Source organism: Chionomys nivalis, chromosome 10 (genome assembly GCF_950005125.1).
Source record: "Chionomys nivalis chromosome 10, mChiNiv1.1, whole genome shotgun sequence".
NCBI lineage: Eukaryota > Metazoa > Chordata > Mammalia > Rodentia > Cricetidae > Chionomys > Chionomys nivalis.
This window is the reverse complement of record NC_080095.1, coordinates 24060737-24079248: the sequence shown is the minus strand read 5'-3', so window position 1 is coordinate 24079248 and position 18512 is coordinate 24060737. Positions and strand designations below refer to the sequence as shown.

The following is an 18512-nucleotide window of genomic DNA, read 5'->3' as shown; positions in this document are numbered from 1 at the left end:
ATTGCCTGCTCAGTGGCAGGTTGGTGCCTTCAAGAGGGGAGTGACCCTTGGAGTAATACCACAATGTCTAGCCACAGGAAACTAAGATATCTGAATGACACTAGCGAAGTGGACAAAATATCACCAAGTGTAAATTCAGGTGTGACTACACCCAATTGTGTGCTGCGAGCCTTTATACAAAATAAAGTGCTCTCAAGGGGGTGGGGGCAGGGCGAGGCTCAAGATCATGACAGGAAAACCCACAGAGACAGCTGACCTGAGCTTGTGGTAGCTCACAGACTTTGGACCGACAGCTAGGGAGCTTGGTCTTTTGTGAGGCCTCTAGCAGTGGGACCGGGACCTGTCCCTGATGCACGAACTGGTTCTTTGAAACCCATTCCCTATGAGGGGGTCCTTGTGCAGCCTTGATGTAGCGGGAAGGAGCATGGTTCTGCCTCAACTTGATATGTCATGCTTTGTTGATTCCCAAGGGAGACCTTAACCCATCTGAATGGAGACAGAGGAGTGGATGGGTAAGGAGGGTGTGGGGAGGGAGTGGAAGGAGAGGAGGGAAGGGAAATTGTGATTGGTATGTAAAGTAAAATAAAGAAACAATGTTTTCTTCTTTATGTCCATGTATACTGTGTTAAATTTGTAAACCAGTGTGTACCAGTTAACAAATATTTCCACTGTCTGGCATGTTAAGATGTTTGGAGGGCTGGAGATTTGGTAATGAGTAAGACCTGAACCCAGAGAAGGTCCCTGTTCCTGTATGTCCTTCTTCTAACGGGGGCAGAGCAGGAAGCATGCACACAAACTAGCAATTTTTCTCGTGTGGACAGTATTGCTATATTGAAGCTAGATTAAGGTGATAAAATGGAGAAAAGCTAGTGGTGGCTAGAAGTCGTATTCTCCCCATTCAGGTGAGAAAACCGGAGCTCTGCCGGGGATGAGCCTGGCCCAAGGTCATCTGCGTAGAGATCTTTGTTAGTTAGCTCCAGTTTCCAGAGGCTGGGAAGGCTAAAAGTTTTGTCGCCTTCTTAAGGTCTTAAAAAATTGTGTGTGTGTGTGTGTGTGTGTGTGTGTATAGCGGGCCCTATGAAATCTGTGTACTCATTTAACTTGGAAGAATTGAAACTTAGGATGATGCAGAGTTGGGTCTCAACTGCAGTTCTGCTCCCTTGCTGTTTTTCTAAGCCCTGGCAGCCCCTTAACATTCCTGAAGCTTAGTTTGCCCCTTAAAAGAGGAGTACCTCCTAGACGTAAGGGGAGGTATAGAAGTGCTGCATAGCCAACCCTGGCTGTCCCTTGCCTCCATAGCCTCATCACCTACTGTCTGCATGCAAATTACAGATCCACTGTCGCCATCAGCTCACTCCTAAGGGACCCTGCCTGTTCCCCTCTGTATCCCCAGGGCACAGCATGGGTATGGGTGGGTCAAGAGTCTCGAGAGGCTTACAGGGTCGCGTGGCAGGGGATAGTGTGAGATGTCACACCCACAGGGGAGGACAGGGAGTTTGAGCTACTCATAGGCTAGAGGGACCTGTAACTGCCTCTGTGACCGAGAGAGAGGCAGCCTTTGGGAGGGAGAGGCAAGCCAGAACCAAGGACAAGGACCCGCCAAGGAGTGAGGGTAATACACAACAGAGACACGCAGTCTACCCAGCTAGGGGTGAGAGACGGTGGGGGCAGGAGCAGGGGAGCAGGGCACAGGGCAGCAAAACTGAAGACCAAGGCCAGGGAAGGAGTCACCGTAGCCAATGGATGGATTGTAGGAAAGCTAGGTCTGTGTTCACCATGGTGCCTGAGTCCCTTTCTCTGGGGAGAGAGGGAAGAGAGAGGGAGCAGGATGACACCTATTCAGGGACCCCAGTGATCGGGGGGGGGGGGGGAGCAGGGCTTGGAATGTGCCCTGCCCCACTATGGGAGAGAGGGATGGGGCCTGATGGTGGGTCACCTGCAATGCTGTGTCTGTCCCAACAAGGGAACTGTCAGAGGCCCTGTGACCTGAGGTTTGGGCTGTGGCATTAGTCAGGCAGGGTGGTATATAGTAAGGGGACCAGCTGGGCTGCAGCCACGGGGCAGGACAGATTTCCAGGTGCCCCACAGTGTGTTTAGGGAAGGAAGGAGGAAGAAAGAGTGGCTTGCTGCCAGTGCTCCCACGCGCCCAAGGCTGGCTTTCTGCCTCTTCTCCAGCTGCCAGGCCAGGTACCCTGTGGGTACCACTGTGTATCGTGCTCGCTGGTCGCAGGTGGGCCACTCTCACAGGACATGCTGCTGTCGGATTGGAGAGAGCAGTGTACTGTGCTGGTTGCTGGAGCTGAAATCAGCAAGGAAGACCCCAGAGAGGAGAGCTGGGCTGGAGACGGGACCCCTAGGATGAGTCTGGTGCCACTGCTCTCTGCTGATGGCCTACCCTTCTTCACTGGCCCAGTCTGGCCTTGGAGCCCTATTCCTGGGCACAAAAGGACAGAACCTTATATACAGGCTGGCTACTCTCTGCCTTGTCCTCTGCTGGTCCCAGCATTGTGGCTGGGGTACGCAGGAATGTGCGTGAAGCTTGAGGGTGTTTCTACCAAGGTAGAGAGGCCAAGAAAGAAGCCTGGGTGGTCTGGGTGTTTTTATTGACTATGATATTGACAGTAACTGTGACAATGGCCCTTGCACTCTGCACCTGCTTGTAAATGGGAGTTCCCAATGAGACATATATTGAGAAAAATATCTCTAGCTCAGCAGGAAGCTCCACAGCTCCTCTAATTTTCCTGGTGCCTAAAATGGGGATCCTTGTTTAAACTCATCCTAAACTGACAACTTCCTAGGCTGGGAGCCATCTGAGCCACCCAACCCCAGTTCAGGACAAGGAGGGCTCTTTTGTACCCCCATATTGAAGTCACTGAAGATTGGGAACCTGATGGGAGTAGAGAGATGCAGGCGTGACTCAGTGATAGGGAGACGGTCTATGTTAGGGGTTCCTTCAGCCATTAGCAGAGGTCAGTGCTGAAGGCTTAGGTTCCAAACCCAGCCACATCCTTGTTGGATGGTCTCCGTGTATGGGGCCATTGAGTCCCTTCTCAGATTCATCTTTTTACCCTAAAGATGAGGATAGTGGCATTCTCTCTCCCAGCATCCCTCACGGCACATGTGCAAGGACTCCACTCATCCACGAAAAGATGAAAGCTTGGAGAAGTTTCCCTGGTGGGGTCTGGATTTATGCGTCGCTCTCAGTGTCTCCTGCTATACTGCCTCGAGGCTCAGGACAATCTGAGGTAGCCCTGCTCTTCCTAAGGTTCCTCTGCTGGAGCAGATGTCAGGCCAGGGAATTGGGTACTGGTGTCCAGGCAGGAATGGATGTGCTAGGACACTGGCTACAGGTCCGATCCCACTCCTCCTCCAGCATGTCCAGAGGATTCTCCGTGCCTGGGCATCCAGAAGATTCTCGATGCCCACAGTGTAGTCAGATCACACTGCTGGAGCTTTTCCAGTGTGAGTCTTGGAAGACCTGGGTCTGAACTGGTTCCACCCAGGCAAATTAGAAAGGTTTGTGGTGCTAGTTTCAGTTTAGATGGAAGAAGCCGTGAGAGGATGAGGGACAGGACTGGTCTTAGAAATATAAGCCTAAAAAAAAAAAAAAAAGAAAAAAAAAAAGAAATATAAGCCTTGCTTAGGATCTCGGACCCTGGAGATCTGCTGCCTGTTCTTGCCAGTCTCCCATAACATCTGCTGCCAGATGTTCCCACACACTGACCCTGAATCAGCTTTGTGTCTCAAGGGACCACCAGTCATATATCCCCACTCCTTCCTCTCTCCAGTTTTTGTCATGCACTTTCCTGATGACGTTCTAGAAAGAGTGAGTTAGTCCTACATCTGGAACATTCACGTCCTCCTGGAGGAAAGAAAATGGACGTTTGTGCTGGGTAGTTTCTTTGTCCACTTGATACACGCTAGAGTCATCCGGGGAAAGGGAATCTCAATTGGCTACCACCTCCATCAGATTTATGGGATTTTCATTTTTTAAAATATTTTATTTATTTTTTATTTTATGTGTGTGAGTGTTTTGCCTGCATTTATGTATGGACATCATGCATGTACAATGTCTATGGAGGCCAGAAGATCCCCTGGAATGAAGTTATAGACAGTTATGAGCTGCTATGTGGGTACTAGGAACCAAACCCAGGTCTCTACGAGAGCAGCCAGTGCTCTTAATTTCTTTTTTTTTTTTGTTTGTTTGTTTGTTTTGTTTTTCGAGACAGGGTTTCTCTGTGGTTTTTGGAGCCTGTCCTGGAACTAGCTCTTGTAGACCAGGCTGGTCTCGAACTCACAGAGATCCGCCTGCCTCTGCCTCCCGAGTGCTGGGATTAAAGGCGTGCGCCACCATCGCCCGGCGTGCGCCACCATCGCCCGGCGTGCGCCACCATCGCCCGGCAGTGCTCTTAATTTCTATGCTATCTCTCTAGCCCCATTTTTTTCTGGTTATTGATTGATGCAGGAGGACCCAGCATACCATGGACAATGATGCCCCTGGGAAGTTGTCCCTGGCTTGTATAAGAAAGCATGCTGAGCAGGCCAGTAAGCAGCATTCCTCCCCAGTCTCTGTTCCATTCCACGCCCTGGCTTCCTTTCATAAGGGACCACAAAAGCTGAAAGATGAAATAAACCCTTTCTCTATCTATCTATCATCTATCTATCTATCTATCTATCTATCTATCTATCTATCTATCTATCTATCTATCTATCTATCATCTATCTATCTATCATCTATCTATCTATCATCTATCTATCTATCTATCTATCTATCTATCTATCATCTATCTATCTATCATCTATCTATCTATCTATCTATCTATCTATCTATCTATCATCTATCAATCTATCTATCTATCTATCTATCTATCTATCTATCTATCTATCTAATGCCTTGGGGATGGAGAGATGGCGCTGATTTAAAAGCCCTTGCTGCTCTTTTAAAGGATGCAGATTTGGTCTCAGCATCCACATCAAGTAGTTCACAACCATCTATAACCTCAGTTCCAGGGGATCTTCAGGCCTCCAAAGGCACCAGTCACACACATGGTACACACACACACACACACACACACACACACACACACACACAATTCTTCAAAAATGAATTAAATAAAAATATATTTCTGTACCTTCAAAGTGTCCAGGCTTCTGTGGGGTCACATCAATATGCCCACTCCTTCTCATGCATGTTTAGGGCCAAGCACCCACCACAGACCACAGTGACAACCATATTTATAAGTATATTTTTATTGACAATAAAAAAAACCTCAATGCTTCCTTCCTTGCAAGGAAGGGGCTACTGAGTCTTGACGTGTGTGTCTGCCCACCAAGACAGAACACCAGCGGCACAGTCACCTCCCATACACACACATTGCTAAGAAGGCAAAGTTCAGAATTCAGAGTTCAAGGTATTTACATTCATGCAATGCAGATCTCACACTACCTAGGCTGTTTAGGTCATATTTGTACAGATTGGAATACAGAATTTATATATATATATATTTGTATAGATAGATATCTCTTTAAATATATATATAACTATATAATATTCCTATTTTTTACATCTATTATTCTTCCATCCACATGTCCTCTAGAAGGCTTTGTAGAAACACCTGGTAATTGGGAGAACCTAAATGCCGCTGAGTTCTGACACAACTTGACCACAATGGAAAGCATCTAGGGAAACAGGTGGGCATGGATGCTTCACCTGACTTCTGCATTCATCACCACCTGGAGGATGCATTCAGGCTGCTCGACAGACAGGGTCTTAGCGGAGTTGTTGTGGGCCCTGTGAAATGATGCTCTAAGTCCAAGCTCTCGGTTGACAGGATCACGTTTCAGCCGTGTGGGTTTAAAAACTGGTGGCTTCTGTTGTTATGAGAGATGCACCCTCTAAACGGCCTGTCCTGGGCTTGGGGATGCTGTTCTCTAAGGATACCCTTGTAAAACCTAGGCCCTTCCTTTGGGTTCCCCTAACTGTGGAGTGAGGTTGTGCAAGCCCACTAGAGAGAATTTACATGCACACTAGCCAAGCACAGTGAAAACTCAGCCTTGGTCCCTGCTGGCTAATAGTACACACACTGTGGGCTTCCTAGGTTTCAGCCAAGGTCAGGACGTGGGTGCATGGAAATCTCAGGGTCTGCTCAGTCCTTCATGTTCCCTGGCAGAGAGCTCCCCTCCAGCTACAGGTGTCCCTTCTTTACTCTTGGGAGCCCAAGGTGGGAGTGGGGTGTTATGCTCTCCCGTGAGGCTCCAGAGAGTGTGTGTTTACAACTAGACCAGTCCTCCTATCTGTCCAGTGTCAGCTGCAGGCACGGGCGCCAGGGGACTATGGCCCTATTCTCAGTTTAGATCAAGGTGGTGGTGGTGGTGTGTGTATGTGTGTGTGTGTGTGTGAGAGAGAGAGAGAGAGAGAGAGAGAGAGAGAGAGAGAGAGAGAGAGAGAGGGAGAGGGAGAGAGGGAGGGAGGGAGAGAGGGAGGGAGAAGGAGAGAGTAAAGGTAAGAGACAGGGTACTGGGGTGGAGTCTGCCAGGCTTCTTACTCCTGTTTGCCTGTCCCTGACCCACCTCCTCTGGCTTCTTCGTCACTTGGAACCACATCCAAAGAGGACTGCCAGGTGTCTCCCTGGGTGGGGTGAGGGCAGTCCCACAGAAGGTTCTTGGCAACCCCACGCCAGAGCCAAGGTATGCTGTGAAGGGGAAATTCAAACCCAACCCCAAACCATGTCCTCAAGCAAAGGAGGGCAAATGCCATGTAGAGGAGAAATGCCCCGACCTCCCCTTAGCCTGCGCCTGCCGATCGACTTAGGAGCAGGGCAGTAGCAGCCTCAGGGTGCCTATCCACATAGGACTGATTTTCTTGTCCCTCAGTTTTACCTGGCTTTGAAATTATCATGTGGCACAAACACCCACCAGAGAAGATCTCTGTCGGGTGAGGAGGAGGCTAATGAACTCAACTAAATCTCTACACTGTGGGGGCGTCGCCCTTGAGTAGGCCAGCTTCCTTCTAGGCAAGGGATGTTGACTTCACCGTGTGGGTGGCCTCCAGGGAAACAAGCCTGTGGGCAGAGGGTTACCAAGGCTAGATGGCTCTTCACCACTCTCCCTCGCTCCCACAGAAAGGAGACCCTGGCCCACAGAAAGCCACTTCCGGGAGGCACAGAAGAATGCCACCTTCTCCTGGGAGCTTTCTGAGTACCAAATTTAGGTTTCAGGGACTGTTGTGGGTAAGGGTGGCACATGGTACCAGACCCACACTGGCCTGGCACATAGCGCCCACATGGTTTTGGCACAAGCTGTAACCTCTGACCAGTGAGGCAGAGCCTGGCTCACACTGATGCTTCCTGAAGAGCCAGGTGTGGGGTGTCAGAGCAGGTGCAAAGGGAACCCCTGACTTAGTCTGGGCTTCTGGGAGACACCGAGTCAACTCCCAGGGGACTAGGCAGGCTGGGCCTACCGCTTCCCAAAGCAGGCATGCAACCAGGAGCCACAGGCTAGGCTGTGAGTGGGCCAGGGAGGGTGGCGCAGGCTCTGGAGGCGGAAGACCATGGCAGGTACAGTTGTGCACAGATGTGTGGGAAGCACCTTTGGAAGGGGACATTTGTCTCATGGCTGTGTGATGGCTTTTGCTAGAATGTCCACAGAGAAGTAGTGGGCTTCCTGGATGAGAGGAAGCTTCCGGAATGGGAGCAATCCCTGAATCACCTTTCTTCTGGCTAAACAGGGGTGTCTTTCCGCCCCAGGAAGACAGGTAGACCCTCGACGTTCACCGGAGTACGTGCTCTTAGTAGCAACTGGGTGAGAGTCGATGTGCCCAAGACAAGACAAGAAGGAGGGTATGGAGAGCCCTGGGTGGTGCTGATGCTCAGGGGCCACATGCAGGGTATCCTGGCTCAAGCCTGGTATCTGTGCTGCACCCTGGAAGTTGACCAGGGCTACCCTGGGAAGAGGATGCTTTCTCTCTCAGGAGGCCTGAGGCCTGTAAAGCAGGAAGTCATGGACAGGCCCAGAGTCACCCCATGTCCACCAGTGCCACCAAGGTGTCCTTCCAGCCAGTGGGTCCAGGACCTGCAGATTCACACCACCGCAGTGTTCACGTCCACCCCTTTGCTACTCTGGGACGAGCTCATGGGATATTCTGCAACACTGGTGCCGTTTTCATCTTTTCTCAGTGGTTTCCTAGAAAGGGAGGGAGGGGAACAAGGAGATTGTTAGGGGCAGCAACTGTGATGGTGTGACCTCCGAGTCAGAGTCCAGGTTAGCAGCCTGTGGGGTCAATCAGAAGCCAAGTAGAATCTTAGCTAGGATGACCGTATAATTTAGCATGCACACCAGGGCCTATTGACAAGGAAAGAGGGGACAGGGACAAGTTCGAATTGGAACTGTTCTGGACAACCCAAAGTGTGTGGTCAGCCTAGTATGACCAAGCTCTGATTGATCCCTTTGGGAGCAGTTGGTTCACAAGAAGCAGCATTAATAGTTGGACTTTGCATCCTGCCTCTGTGTGTTCAAAGTAACGGTAAATGTGGTGAACGAATGAATGGTCAGGGCGGTGGGCAGCATTAGTCAGGCTGGCTGGTGACGGGAGTGATGGTACAGGTGATTCTGCTGGTGACGATAAGTGGTAGAGGAGGTGTTAGCAAAGTTAGTGGTGGCAGAAGGGATGGTGGTGGTGGCTGCAGATGGTAGAGGAGATGTTGCTGATGGCTGTTGTGACGATGGTGAAGGAGGTGGTGGGATTTTGGAGGTTATGGTAGTAGTGATAATGTGAAGAAGGTGGTGATGGTAGAGAAAATGGTGGGGATAGTTCCAGTGGTGATGATGGAGATGCTGGTGGTGATGGTGATGATGGAGGAGGTGGTGGTGATGATAGTGATGGCAGAGGAGGAGGTGATGATGATGATGATGGAAGAGGAGATGCTAGTGATGGTGATGATGGAGGAGGAGATGCTAGTGATGGTGATGATGGATGAGGTGGTGGTGATGATAGTGATGATGGTGGTGATGATAGTGATGGTGATAGTGAAGGAGGTGGTGGTGATAGTGAAGGAGGTGGTGGTGATGGTGATGATGGAGGAGGTGGTGGTGATGGTGATGATGGAGGAAGTGGTGGTGATGATAGTGATGATGGTGGTGATGATAGTGATGGTGATGGTGAAGGAGGTGGTGGTGATGATGATGATGGAGGAGGTGGAGGTGATAATAGTGATGATGGAGGAGGTGGTAGTGATGGTGGAGGAGGTGGTGGTGATGATAGTGATGATGGTGGTGATGATAGTGATGATGGTGGTGATGATAGTGATGAGGGTGGTGATGATAGTGATGGTGATGGTGAAGGAGGTGGTGGTGATGATGGAAGAGGAGGTGGTGATGGTGATGGTGGTGGAGGAGGAAATGCTGGTGGTGATGGTGGATGGTAGAGGAGGTGGTGGTGATGGTAGTGATGGTGATGGTGGAGGAGGAGGTGGTGATGGTGATGATGGTGGAGGAGGAGGTGGTAATGATGATGATGGAGATGCTGGTGGTGATGGTGATGATGGTGGAGGAGGAGGTGGTGATGGTGATAATGGAGATGCTGGTGGTGATAGTGATGATGGAGGAGGTGGTGATGGTGATGGTGGAGGAGGAGGAGATGCTGGTGGTGATGGTCGAAGTGATGATAGAGGTGATAGTTGTGGTAGTAATGACCCTGGGACAAATGGAAGTAGTTATGGTGGGGATAATAGCAGTGGTCACGGTTGTGTTGATAGTGGTGGTGACAATGATTGTGGCGATGGTTGTGGTGGTAATGAAGAATTCCAAGCTGAGCTAGTACACAGCAGGTGTTCTTTAGCGGTTTTCATTGAACCATCTGAAGCTTATTTCAGAGGCCACAGAACCCAGGATCCATTTCTGTTATGTGCACAGGGATCAGGAAGGCTGGGAGGGAGGCACTGGAAAGGGTCTAGCCCACTTGCCGAGAGTAAAATCACAGTGCTATCTCCCTACCTGGCTGAAGTCCTCTTTCCTCTCTGAGTCATTAGGGGGTGTCTCTGGCCTCCATCCTCTAGCCTCCAACCTCTTGGGCTGGGCCGTTCAATCTGTGTTTCACACCACTGTACTGCTGTCTCTTGGGTGAAGATGACTTGAGCTGCACATAGCTCAGGCACCTCCTCCATCCCCAGAGTTACCTGGACGAATGGCTCTTGCTAATTATTATCTAAACTAGACACTTACGGCCATACTCAAAAGCTCAAGGATTGATTGCTTCTGCCTTCTCAAGTACCCCCAGAGCCTCTCCAAAGAGAGGATGAGCAGGCATGGTATTTTGTGACTGGCTCAAAGACTTTTGGATAGACTCTGAAAGTCTCAGCGGTCAGGGGAGGCAGGGGATGGTCAGTGGAGTCATGAGACAACCAGGACGTCTCACAAGCTACACTAAGGTCAAGTCTCTGCACGGTCCCCTTTCTTGTAGCGGAAGTTGTTCACAGAGGAAACCGCTCTAAGTGGCTGAGCCTAGGCACTGTGGCTTTTGGAAAGGCAAGATCAAATCCACACTTCCTTCCCTGGTGTGTCATCCTTTGTATAGAGTCTGCTCAGGTAGAGAAAATCTTGCCCCTCCTTGGGGCCTCCCGAAGAAGCTAGACTGGAGTAAGACAGTCATTTCATGGGAGGGAAACTGAGGCTGGGAGTGACAGCTTTGCCTGCATTGCAGTGGGGCCGGGACTATCGTCCTTGACTGGCCCCTTAGGTCAGCATCTCCCCAGGCATTCTCTTAAGAACGGGCTCTGGGGTCTAGCTGCTGGAAAGCCTCCTTACACCTCATCCCAGAGATCTTTCAAAGTCCTATTGGGCTTTCTAAGAAGTCTGTCTTGCCTAGCTTTAATCCAAGATGGCCCACTTCACGGGGCTTAAGAGCTCCCAGATGCCAGCTTGTGATCATGGTGGCATAAAAGATCCTCATTATTAATAGTCTTAGCCTGTCCACTTCCTGGCACTAGAGCCAAGCCCCTCTCTGCTCTGATCCCCATACTCTGTCCTAACTTTTCCCAAAGCCTTCTGGGCTTCACTGGAACCAGAGAAAGCTGAACTATCCCCAAAGCAGAAGCTGGCTCTGGGACTCCATTCTCTCACCAAACATGTCATTCATGGGCGACACTGGCCATGTTAAGGGGCCGAGGCCACATCTTCAAGATTCTTAGCTTTCTACCATGCTTTACCTGTGTGAACTCAGGCAATCTAGGCAACTTCTCTGAGCCTCAGTTTCTACATCTCTAAAATGGGTACAGCAACTGTGTCCCCTCCATAGGTTTGTTGGAAGGGTTAAACACATTAGTGCAGATCAAGCATGCGAATGAGTCTAGCATACAGTAAGTGCTCTGTGAGTGTCTGTTAGGACTCAGCACTGCCGACAGAGAGGTGTCATGGGAGCTACTTGGCTGGCCAGCCGTGGCCATCATACCGTGCTCTAGTCTGCCCAGACTTCCTACTTAGCATGCACCTTCTGAGGCTCTGGAAGAGCTAGCAGACATGGTGAGGACTCCTGATCCTCCAATCTGTGGGCCAATCTGGACTGGTTCCACTAAGCCAGGCAGAGGCCACAGAGAACGCCTTTAAATGGCCTGGTTCCTAAAACCAAAAGGAGGGGGCGTGAGCATCTCCATGTGCCCTGGCTTCTGGGTAGAAGGGATGGGGGTGCGGTCTTCTCATTTGGAGATCTTCTGTCCGCACCTACTAGACGCTCCTGATCTCCACTGAGAACATCATGTGTTGGGCTCCAGCTGCAGAGCCCAGAAGGGCCTCTGCCTCCACCAGGGTCTCTGCCTGGGTTCTAGGGCTCTGCTGGCAATGGGACAACACTGTCATCCTCAGCCAACCCTGCACACACACACACGCGCACACACACACACACACACACACATCCTACGACGGCCCAGCAGCAGCCTCCCCTATAGAGTACAGATGTCTCCAACCCTGAGTCCGAAGCCAGAAGAAGCTTTTCCCAACCACCAAGGTGTCACTAGGAAAAGCACATGTGCCCGTGAAGACGAGGCCAAGATGTGGCCTATGAGCTTTCTCACGTCATCCTTTGGCTATTTCGGTTGACTGTGTGCTCAGAGAGGGGAGCAGAAGGGGACCTGATGGACAGGGGAGGCACCAGGGGTGGGGCGCCAGGGGAGGATCCTTCCCAGGCTGGGGCTCTCCGCGGAGCACTGCTGCTCTGCAGGTGAGGATCTGGACTGCATGGAGCTCTTCCCAGCATGCACGCTGGAGGAAGTTCTCCCAGGCCGCACACGGAGCTAGAGAGGGACCTTTCATGGTATCCAGGCTCCCTGGGTGCTCTGCAAACTCCTGGAATGCCACGTGGTGATGAGGGTGGATATTGTTTGTGGGGTGGAGGGGCTGTGGGCAGAGGTGGCCCACATGGTGATGAGGGGTGGATACTGTTTGTGGGGTGGAGGGGCTGTGGGCAGAGGTGGCCCACATGGTGATGAGGGGTGGATACTGTTTGTGGGGTGGAGGGGCTGTGGGCAGAGGTGGCCCACATGGTGATGAGGGGTGGATACTGTTTGTGGGGTGGAGGGGCTGTGGGCAGAGGTGGCCCACATGGTGATGAGGGTGGATACTGTTTGTGGGGTGGAGGGGCTGTGGGCAGAGGTGGCCCACATGGTGATGAAGGTGGATACTGTTTGTGTGTGTGGAAGCTGAGGGCAAAGGTGGCCCCACATGGCATCTGACCCACTGAGGATTTTGGCACCTGCTCTATCCAGCGGAATAGTCAGCCACAATACAAAAAACATAAGTATGTCCTCGGAAACAGCCCTGTACCTTTCGCTCTGGCACTAGGCACACACAAGACCTCTCCTTTTTTTGAGGACTGGTTTCCAAGGTCACCTTGGACAGCCCAGGAAGGCCTGTCTTGGATTTCCAGAAGTCCTTCCTGGCCTGGGCCCCCTGGGTATACAGGAGGCTGAGGCAGGAGGACCAAGGGCTTGAAGCCAGCCTGAGCTACATAATGAGAATCTGTTTCGAAAACATATGTATGTACTGGACCTATAATTTGGGGAAGTAACCAGACTGTCAAGATGGTGAAGAGGGGAGAGGGGAGAGTTGGACATGTCAAGACCCAAGCCCTAAAGCTGCATATGAGACAGAGGGGCCCCAACCTACTGGGATAGCAGAACAAGACAAGCTTAACCATATTGTCAGCTCCAGAAAAAAGTCACCTCCACTGCTCTGCCAAGGGTGGTATCTGTATCATCTCCCCTAGGTACACAATGAAGGTGCACATACCAGATTCTGAAAGTCCCGCAGGCTCAAGGCTCAACTACTGTCAATTAGAATTGGCATTCATCATTTTTTACCGCTGAGTAGTGCTCTAATGTGTAAATGTGCCACACTTTCTTTATCCATTCTTCAATTGAGGGGCATCTAGGTTGTTTCCAGGTTCTGGCTATTACCAAAAATGCTGCTATGAACATAGTTGAACAAATGTCCTTGTAGTATGATTGAGCATCTTTTGGGTGTATGCCCAAGAGTGGAATTGCTGGGCCCTGAGGTAAATGGATTCCTAATTTTCTGAGAAACTGCCACACTGATTTATGATTATACAAATTTGCATTCCCACCAGCAATGGATAAGTGGTCGCCTTACTCTACATCCTCTCCATCTTAAGCCATCATTGGTGTTTTTGATCTTAGCCATTCTGACTGCTGTAAGATGGTATCTATGAATTGTTTTGATTTGCATTTCCCTGATAGCTAAGGATGTTGAACATTTCCTTAAGTGTCTTTCAGCCATTTGAAATTCTTCTGTTGATAATTCTCTGTTTAGTTCTGTACCCCATTTTTAATTGGGTTATCTGGAATTTTGATGTCTAATTTCTTGAGTTCTTTATATATTTTGGAGACCAGTCCTCTGTCTGATGTGGGGTTGGTGAAGATCTTCTCCCATTCTGTAGGCTGCCTTTTTGTCTATGGACTGTGTCCTTTGCTTTGCAGAAGCTTCTCAGTCTCAGGAGGTCCCGTTTATTTATTATTGCTCTCAGGGTCTGTGCTACTGGTGTTATATTTAGGAAGTAGTCTCCTGTGCCCATGCATTGAAGGCTACTTCCCACTTTCTCTTCTATCAGGTTCTGTGTGGTCAGATTTAGATTGAGGTCTTTAATCTATTTGGACTTCAGTTTTGTGCATAGGGATAGATATGTATCTATTTTCATTCTTCTACATGTTGAAATTTGCATGCAAATGGTTGGAACTAGAAAAAAAAAACATCCTGAGTGAGGCAACCAAGACCTAGAAAGATGAACATGGTATGTTCTCACTCATAAGTGGATACTTGCTGTAAAGCAAAGGATATTGAGCCTATAGTTCATGATCCTAGAGAAGCTAAGTTAACAGGGTGAACCCTAAGAAAAACATACATAGATACTCCTGGAAAGGGGAAACAGACAAGATTGCCTGACAAAATTGGGAGCATGGGGGTGGTGGGAGTAGAGAGGGCAGAAAGGGGAGACGAGGGGAGAAGGGGAAGGGAGAGGAGAACTTGAGGGAAAGGGATAATTGAGATGGAGGAAGGACAGAGATGAGAGCAAGGAAAGAGATATCTTGATTGAGGGAGCCTTTATGGGGCTAGCAAGAAACCTGGCACTAAGGATGACCCCAGCTAAGACCCTAAGCAATAGAGGAGAGGGTACCTGAAATGGCCTTGTCCTGTTAAATATCTGATGAATGACGAATATCCTCCATATCACCATAGAACCTTTATCCAGTAACTGATGGAAACAGAGGTGGAGACCTGCATTGGGCACTGGGCTGAGCTCCCAAAGTCCAGTTGAAGGAGGAGTGAGAATATGAACAAAGAGGTCAAGACCATGATGGGTTCACCCACTGAAAAAGTTTACCTGAGCTAATGGGAGCTCACCAACTCCAGCCAGACAGGGAAGGAAATAGCATAGGACCAAATTAGACCCTCTGAATGTGGGTGACAGTTGTATGGATGGTGCAGACAGCAGGGCCACTGGCAGTGGCACCAGGATTTATCCCTACTGCTTGTACTGGCTTTTTTGAAACCTATTCTTTTTGGATAGATACCTTGCTCAGCCTAGATATAGTAGGGAGAGCCTTGGGCCTTCCCTAAAGTAATGTGCCTTACCCTCTCTGAGGAGTGGATGGGGGTGGGGTGGGGTAGAGAGATAGGTGGAGGGAAAAGGAGGTGGAAAGGGAATGGGAACTGGGATTGGGATTGGTATGTAAAATGAAAAATACAGTTTGTTTGTTTTTTTTTAGGAAGGAAGGAAGGAAGGAAGGAAGGAAGGAAGGAAGGAAGGAGAATTGGCATTCATCATGGCCCCTCTGAATACCCACAGCAGGTAGCTCTCCCCTGGCCTGGGGACCATCAGTCCTCTTGTCTGGGGTCAGGTGAACAGTTTATGACAAAATAATCTTTACCGTTTGTAAACACTACCCGTCTCTGTTAATGGAGCCAGCACATGGCAGGCATTCGCAAAAACAGTTTAGCAGTGGGGACTCCACCCATTTTGGTGTCCAAAGCAAGGTCTGTACCCAGAGTTACTGGGTCTCAGGGTCGCTGAGCCCCTCTGTCTGTCTGTCCCTCTGACCCCAACAGGGCACAGACATCAAATCCAGGGGTCCCTCTTTTCAACTTCACAGAAAGGCAGGCAGGCGTTTGGAGTCTCATCATCAATACAAAACTTTAATTGAGCGTCCCAACATGGCGGGAGGTGAGCTTTGGCACCACACAATTCTGGATTCAAATTCTGATACCAAGGCAGCTTCCTACCTCCCTGGAGACTCAGTTTCTTAAACTGAAAAATACAGCACATTGGGAAGGATGGGAGGAGACAGACCAAGGACACAGAGGGGAGGTGAACCGAAGCCTAGTCTGGAAATTCCAGCAGTCTAGTTCCTGAGCACTCGGTGTTTGTGGAGGCCAGCCTGTGGCCTGAGGGCTGGCAATTAAAAAAAAAAAAAAAAAGTTCAGGCCCGGAGTGTGCATGCCCAGGTCTGTGCAGCTTGATTTCCTGTCCTCCCTCTCCTGCCCAGGTGTCGTGGTTTGAGGCCCATGTGTCTGACCACACCCTCACTTTAAGTGTTCATTTGTCATTCTTTTTGGTTTTGGATTATTAAAATGAAATTACACAGACGATTGGGTTCAGAAGGAAAAATTAAGTATTTTAGATGTTAACAATTATTCTAATAATAATACTATAGAAGTAACTTCTGGAGCATGGGAATTAGGGAAGAAAATCCCTTTCTCCAAAATATTATTAATGACTGCTACGCTTTCGGTGTTTGGCAATGCCCTTGCATGGTTTTTGTATCAGGCTGAAATAGACGGGTAACTTACAGAATCAAACTTCCTAACACTGCAAAGGTATATCTGAGATCACCTCTAAAATGTTAAAGCTAGAAGAACAAAGAGGGAAACCACTGTAGCTATTACAACAAACTCAAGACAAGCATTAAATGGGGTCGGGATGAAGGGGGTCCCCTCCTGTCCTTCCTGCTCCTGACTGGTGTGACCATCTGTCATTTACAATGGTGGCCAGGCAGTTGAAGACATCCCAGCCAAGCTGGGCTCCCGGTGGGCCTCCACCTGGGCGCTGTGGCTGGACACTCACCTCTTTATGGCTTTGTAGCAAATGATGACCAGCACAGTCAGAAACACCAGGGAGGCACAGACGACAGCGATGATGATCACCAGCCCCGACCACCAGCTGTCCTCCGCGGGGCACGAGGTAGAGTTGGGAGCTGGAAGACACTGGAGTCTGAGTATCTCTTGAGTGAGCGAGGTGGGTCTGCGAGAGGTTGGCGGGGGAGCGGCACTCACAGCCATCCATCACCCTGAGGAAGGCCCTCTGACCTCTCCTGCTTTCCCTACCCCCACCTCAGCAGGTGACATCATGCTTGGCCCCCAGCCAGCCCCCCCCCCATTCAGTGCCTCCATCGAGCCTTGGCAAGCTCAGAGCCGGGGCCTGAGCGCCTGGCTAAGCAGGCCTCCATCCTCCCAGGCATGAGCTAACTGACAGCAGGGTCGGGTTTAATTTCCCATGAAAAATAACAGAACATCTCATTCTCTCAGTCGAGGCATTAAATCCGGTGTGTCTGTGGTTGGGGGTGGGGCGGCGGGCTCGCAGGGGACTTAGGAGGAGAAAGGGGGGAGGCTGGCCGCTGGATGTAATTCTGAACTGAGTTTCTTGTGAGACGCTCACTCTTCGTGCCTGGATGCTACCAGTAACATTCTCACTGTGCATGGACGGGGCCAGAACATGGGAAGGTGTGTGACCATCTCAGCTTCTGACCCCTCTGGTCCCCACCCTCTCCTGGAGCAGTACTTAGGGTAAAACTCGTAGGTCTGGGCAGTGTTGGTGCTCACCAACCAGAGCACAGGCCTCAAGAGATTGTTCGCTTCCCTGGGAGTAAAGCAAAGAGAGAGCCCCATTCTCATCCCAGAGGCCTGGGAAGAACCAGACAGGACAAAGAAAAGAAAGCCCTGGGTATTACAAAAGGGCTGAGGGAGGGGGAGAGAGAGGCAGAAAGCAGAGGGAGGGTGAGGGAGGAGAGGAGTGGACAGACCACACAGACAGACCATGCTACACAAGTCATCAGTATATGCGAAGATTTGCACAAGAGTCAAAACTATGTCCCCAGATCTGCCCCCTCAGTACTAGGCACTCTGAAGATGCTTCAAGGACATCAGGAGACGTGGGGGAGGGATCCCCTCCTGTCAAAGGACCACTTTACAGCTGTGACAGATCTCTACACCAGCAGAAGCCGCACCCGCTATTCCCAACAATTTCAAAGTATCCTTGAGTGTCTTCCTCAGTAATCCCTAACCTGGGACAACCATCCTAATGATTGCTAAAATAATAGATAAGATTGGCTTGTTGCTGGCATTCATATAAACCGAATCATGTGATAAGCACATTCTTGTTTTCTTTTACATTTGCTTTATTTGTTTAGCAGTGATGGGAATTCGCCCAGGTAGCTATGTAGTTTAGCAGTTCTCCCTTTTTTGTTGGCATGTGGTATCTGCCCCCCAGCGCCACACACACATGTTCATGTGCTACAACTGTTTGGTCATTTACCTGCTAATGGGATCCTAGGCTGTTGGCAGATTCTCGGTCTCTAGGAAAAGCTGCAACAAACATCTGTAAAGGAATCTTTTGTATAGACAGTTCCATATTCCTCTTGGGTAAAGTGTGTGTGTATGATTAATATCATAAGCAAACACCTAGACGTCTTTCCCAGATGATTATGCTCTGGTATGCTCCCAGGCAGAACCAAGAAGGAGAAGTGGATATAGAGAGAATGGAGTGAACACATCCTGGGATCTGGGAAGACATTCTCAGACTCCTAGGGTATCCGGACTGCCCATTAACAAACACTCAGTCCCCCACATTCTTAGACTCCCGGGGTATCCAGACTGCCCATTAACAAACACACAGTTGATGTGGGTTATTCCCTTCTGTATGCTGTGAATGTTTTATTACCATTGATTAATAAAGA

General features: G+C 49.8%; 1 protein-coding gene across 3 annotated transcripts in view; it reads right to left on the bottom strand.

Annotated features, from left to right (window-relative positions):
• Window positions 1-5312: 5312 nt before the first annotated feature.
• Window positions 5313-18512, bottom strand: part of Prima1 (proline rich membrane anchor 1) — a 57311-nt gene continuing 44111 nt past the window's right edge. For 2 of the 3 annotated variants that reach the window (XM_057782744.1, XM_057782745.1), the window contains exons 4-5: window positions 16625-16754; window positions 5313-8181 (exon numbers count right to left, since the gene is read on the bottom strand). In XM_057782744.1, the coding sequence (XP_057638727.1) occupies window positions 8079-8181; window positions 16625-16754 (233 nt within the window). In that variant the 3' untranslated portion in view covers window positions 5313-8078. Of the gene's footprint in view, window positions 8182-11443; window positions 11611-16624; window positions 16755-18512 lie in introns of all 3 variants that reach the window. The other variant, XR_009057840.1, reaches the window with a different exon arrangement.